This window comes from Meleagris gallopavo, chromosome 15 (assembly GCF_000146605.3).
Source record: "Meleagris gallopavo isolate NT-WF06-2002-E0010 breed Aviagen turkey brand Nicholas breeding stock chromosome 15, Turkey_5.1, whole genome shotgun sequence".
Taxonomy (NCBI): Eukaryota; Metazoa; Chordata; class Aves; order Galliformes; family Phasianidae; genus Meleagris; species Meleagris gallopavo.
This window is the reverse complement of record NC_015025.2, coordinates 3,097,509-3,102,852: the sequence shown is the minus strand read 5'-3', so window position 1 is coordinate 3,102,852 and position 5,344 is coordinate 3,097,509. Positions and strand designations below refer to the sequence as shown.

At 36.8% G+C, this 5,344-nt stretch overlaps 1 protein-coding gene across 1 annotated transcript in view; it reads right to left on the bottom strand.

Moving 5' to 3' along the window:
- LCP2 (lymphocyte cytosolic protein 2) overlaps positions 1 to 4,957 on the bottom strand; it is a 28,334-nt gene extending 23,377 nt beyond the window's left edge. Inside the window, exons 1-2 of the mRNA XM_003210261.4 lie at positions 4,646 to 4,957; positions 1,397 to 1,459 (exon numbers count right to left, since the gene is read on the bottom strand). Coding sequence (XP_003210309.1) covers positions 1,397 to 1,459; positions 4,646 to 4,723 — 141 coding nt within the window. The 5' untranslated portion in view covers positions 4,724 to 4,957. The remainder of the gene's footprint in view (positions 1 to 1,396; positions 1,460 to 4,645) is intronic.
- Between the last annotated feature and the right edge of the window lie 387 nt (positions 4,958 to 5,344).

Sequence of the window (5,344 nt, the reverse complement as noted above, 5' to 3'; positions counted from 1 at the left end):
AAAAACAGAATATGATTGCATTGCAGTCTATAAAATTCCACTTAAATTCACATGTTGTTTTTAAGAAGTGAATCTTTTCTATGTTATAAATCTAACAAGTAGGTCAAAAGCTTAAAAACATTTGTCTTAGAAGAGCTGAGGAGCTGCTTGCTTCCTTAACAGAAAAACATCCCTCAAATCTACTAGGAGTTTCTGAAAACATGCTGCATTCTGGGCCATTTACTTACAGAAATGCCCTGGAAATAATACATAGTAATAATAATAAACCCCACCACTTCAGAAACTGTAGTTATTGCTCTTGTTATTTATCCCTCAAAATTACAGTATTTCAGAACGTTTCCAGAATGTTTTCCTCCAGGCACAAATCCTCAGTGCCTGAGCTCAGCCAAATTGCTTAGTGGGAAGCAGGATAAACTCTGTGCCATGCATCTGAATAATTGTAACTCTACGCAGTTAGGAGGGAGGTGTTATATCCTGTTCCTATAAGAGGTGTTTGAAAACTTGTACGTTGTATTTTAATGAAATACTTGAAAGTTTCATACATTAGGATAAGTAAATAAAAAGCATGAAGGTATTAAAGAAGATGAGCCTCAATTTCTTCACAATGGCTAATAATACAGGTGATCAAAGTGCCTATTCTTGGGAAAAAAAACCCACAATATTTGGAAATGGACTAGAGCTAAAATGAAGTAATGATAAAAGCTGTTACTTATCTTCATGCATGTGCATTTCGGACCTGAAAACAATAGCTACATAAATGGGATTTGTCAGCTTTTGTCAGAGTTATTTTGCCAAGTTATTGATACGGCTTGGACTAATGCTGATTTAGACCCAATGACATGTTCTAGATTAGTTTCTATGCTCTTATTCTATGCTCTTGTAGTTCATTGAATATATGTTTTGCCACAGAAGAAACCTGATTTTAACTATAGAGGAATGAAATAGTGACTTAAGTAGAAAGCTGGTCATTCTGATCATGTTCACACCAACCCTTCATCTAGTAGGAGATGACTACTGGCAGGAGATGATGGTGCTCAGGGACATGATTTAGCAGTGGGTTGTTAGAGTAGTATGGTTAGGTTGAGATTGGACTTGATGATTGTGAAGGTCTTTTCTAACCTGAGCAATTTTAAGACAGTTAATAAATATGAGTTTTCTGTAGTTAGTATTTGAAGAGATGAATTCAAGACAAGATTTGTAACTACTCTGTCAGTTTAAAATCCATGCATGTTAAACAACATGCTTGAGTTCCCAGAATTCTGTACTTACAGCAAAATGTCTGGCTGATCTTCTCATATTTATACTTAAGTAACAATCTGTGAGCTGACTGTCAGTGCAAAGAAAGGAAGAGTCAAAACAATCATTGGATTCAGTGAATTTCACAACTCTTACTTACCAAAAACCGTTGTCCATTTATACTGTGCTTTCTAACAACTTTCTCACAGTCCTTGTACTTTAACTGCCAATAAAAGAAAGATTATTATGATCATTGTTAACTGTAATTATAAGAAATGATTAAAATACAGCTAGCTTTGAATAGGTGCTTCAAGTTACTCTGTTGCGTGCTACCACCTATTACCTCATGTGTCCTAGGAGTCCCAGTAGTTTACAAAATGCTTTTTAATCCTCATGTGATAAAGTCATAACACAAAGCTGCAGCTCATTACCTCACTTAGATTTTTTTACTTTTTGTTTTTACACACCCTGGACTGTCTAAATTGATCATTTTTTTTCCTGTAGGTGTGTTTGTGTTCTTTTAAACAACAACCCTTCAATGGACTTGGATATTTTCATCCCTTGGGAACAGGAATACTAAATTCCCCACATTCAAAAACCAACTTGCAGTTTCCTGTTCCAAAAAAATATCTGGAAAATGGATAAGGAGGCTGTGGTACTGACTACAATGAACAGTTGTGAAAAACAGCAAAAGTCCTAATATCTTGGAATAATGAAGCTTTGATCAGAGTTTCTGAATTCGTTGTTGCAGTTGAAAAGCTTCCTCTGGTGGATTGAAACATTGAATTCTGCAAATCATCCATAATATTTAGAAAGCTTTTCTAAATTATGTTTTGCAGTAGCGTCTGTGACATGGGTAGGCATTTCAGGATTCAATTTAAGAGTAAACCGGGGAATTCATAGGAAAAAAAACAACAACAACACAACAAAATAAACCCTAGACATATTTGATGAGACGTGACTCTTAAATATTTCCAGTGGGAACCTGAAGATTTTTATTTGAACAGAAAGTCTGGATGCAATTGCTACAGTTTAAAGGACACTCCAGTGTATTTGAGACCTCATCTCTATTCTTAAAATAATTGATGAAATACACTGCATAGCTGTTAAATGTAACTCTCAGGATATTAAGAATATGAATATTTCTGCTTTTGCTAAAAAAAAAATATCTTTAGAAATTATTTGAAGTTTTGGTTCTTTATTGTTCCTTTTACATTTTAAATGCATAGTTGGAATTATTATTGGCTGTAAGTTAGCACACCGAGAATCATAGACTAGATGTTATTGTCATTGTTGTTGAAAAATTCTTAATTGGCAGATATCTCAGATTAGTCAGAGAAAGTGCTCATTCCTCTTGGACTTGAACATGGCCTTTGAACATGTAGTATATATTAGTCAGTTGAAATTAAAGCATTCCTAAAGCCTTGGATTATAGAGAAGTTGTGGGAGTTAATTTGGGGAGAAGGGTCTGGTCACTTAAAGCAGTAGCCCAGAGCTGTTGGACTTAGGCAGACATCATCATCTGACACAGACTTGCCAGTCAATTTTAAGCAGCTTTTCTTTGCCTGACTCACCTCTTCAAAAGCAAGAAGTATCTGGATCAGCAGAGAGAAGATACACAAAAATTGATCTACCAAGGCCATTCAGTTACAATTAGAATCATAGAATGGCTTGGGTTGGAAGGACTTTAAAGATTATCTGGTTCCAACCCCTCTGCAAAACTTGTAATTAATCCTTCCAGCACTGTCAGGAATATGATTACCAGCTCTTTCAGGAAGGCTTTTTCTTTTGTGAGTCTCTTGGAAATGGTGTTCCAAACCACCATGAGGTGGTGTCATAATTGTTTTCTTATTTTCTGAAGCTGACTATTGATTTTGATGTCATGTCTGCTCCATTTCCAATCCTGTGTTTCATTTTTCTGTGCCACTGACCTCCGCATTAGAGGTCTGCGGGTAGTTGGCTGTTCTCTGGAGATTTTGTAGACTTTGCATTTGGTCTGCTTATCTTCATTTGATTAGCATTCTAGTTTCAACTGTGCCCCAGCTTCCCCAAGAAAACTCAGTGAAAGCTGTTGAAACATTTAATTTTGCATGATTTCAAAACTGAGCCCCAAACTGTTTGGTTTAACATGACAAAACTGACAACTCGCTGAATGAACCAGTTATGCTGGCATTGCTAGAAAATGTCCCCACTGCTGAATGTTTTCGAACACTATTTCCAATTGCTTGAAATTGTTCCCTTTGAATGACCTGAACGTGAGATTCCAGGCTGACAGTTTTGGTCTTTTGGAGGAACATAGCCAATGGAAAGGAGGGTGGAGCAGGCACTTTGTCTGCCATGAACTGAAAAAAGGAGGAATTTAAAGAGAATACATGGAAATAAAATTTCTGTAAAAATGACTCAGCTACACGTTCATGGGCAATCACAAATGTGTCAGCCTTGCTGTGCAGAGGATATATGTGAATTGGTGTGTTGCCTTTCAAACTATTTCTTCAGTGTGAAAAGTCCTTCACATTGTAAAATGAAGTTTGTAGATGGTCACCAGTGAAAGAAGTGTCAAGAGAAACAGTAGTTTCTAGCTGGTCACGCAAAATAACTTCAGGAAAAGTCATAGTGATAGGAAAAAAGGGATGGCTACTTATCTTGAGCCATGAGCTTTGTCCGGGAAGTTGTAGAACAGGGAATGCAAAAGGTTTTCCAATTGAGCATAAAAAAATAAAGAGTACATGTATCTACAACTACTATATTCTTCATGGTTTCCATGGGTTCTCATGGAAGCTTTAACAAGCAAAGACATTCCATGTTTCATTTGCCAAAACAATTTGAAAAAAATCTCACTTCTGAAAATCACTGAAGACCTAGCTAGAAAGCTTGTAATTTTCACATATTAATATCTTCTGCTGCTCCTTATGGATGTTATATCAGCAATTCACAGAATCATAGAATCATAGAATATCCTGAGTTGGAGGGGATCCTCAAGGATCATTGAGTCCATCTCCTGGCTCCTCACACGACTACCCAAAAATCAGACCACGTGTCTTAGAGCTTTGTCCAAACTCTTCTTGAACTCTGGCAAGCACAGTGCCACGACCAGTTCCCTAGTGGTCTTGTTCCAGTGCCCAGCCACCCTCTCGGTGAAGTACCTTTCCCTGATATCTAGCCTGAACCTTTCCTGTAGTTGTAGTGAAGTGTACATTTTCACTGCAAAGCCTCTGTTCTCTCTTACACTCAACTTAAAATGTACTTTCAAGTTTCATTTATAGGTTTCACTGGCTCAGCTTCTTAACTGCCAGTGATTTTGCTTTTATTTTTGAAGCAAGTGTTGCCTACTACAAGCTATATCAATTTAGCACAAAGTCACAGTAATGTATTCCTTCTTTATATGAAGATGAAACACAGTTAAACTTACCGTCTTAAAATATTCTGCTAAGTCATCTGGGTTCCATGTAATCACCTCTGAACGATAGGGAATGTTTCTCGAATCCATTTTTTCTCCCGCTGAGTAGTTAGAGAACGTTCATTCCAATGCTGTCGATGAAGCAGCCATCTATTGCCTGTTTGTGACCTCCTTCAGCAAGTCTAGTAGCTCCTTGCCTAATTTATCCAGATCTTTCTAACTTCTTTTAATTTCAGAACTACGTTGTTAGCACATCCAAGAGAGACACTGCTTCCTCTAATACAAAACGGTCTCTTCTCAGAAAAGTTGTCAGCTAGACAGCCACTTCCTCTGTGTGAATATAAATAAGTAAATAAGGAAGCGCAGCAAAGTGTTGAAAATGTTTTGCCTGCTACATGCAGTGAACTCCCATACACCCTATTTGTAACCACATATATAAATACTTGCATATTTACACACATATTTACATAAAAATATTGGCATATTACAGGCATAGACATCAGTCAGCACTTCTGCGTACATTTTGTCCACACAAGACCCTCAAAACAAGGAAATGTTCACTTCTTTAGCATACCTCACTACCTGAATATGACATTGCCTTTCTCTGATTTGCACAATTATAAACAGTTACTTTTGGAATTGTGCATAAAATACACATTAATTAGGAATAGAATTAAAGTCAGCATTTTTTCAGTCTCTCAAATTTAGGAT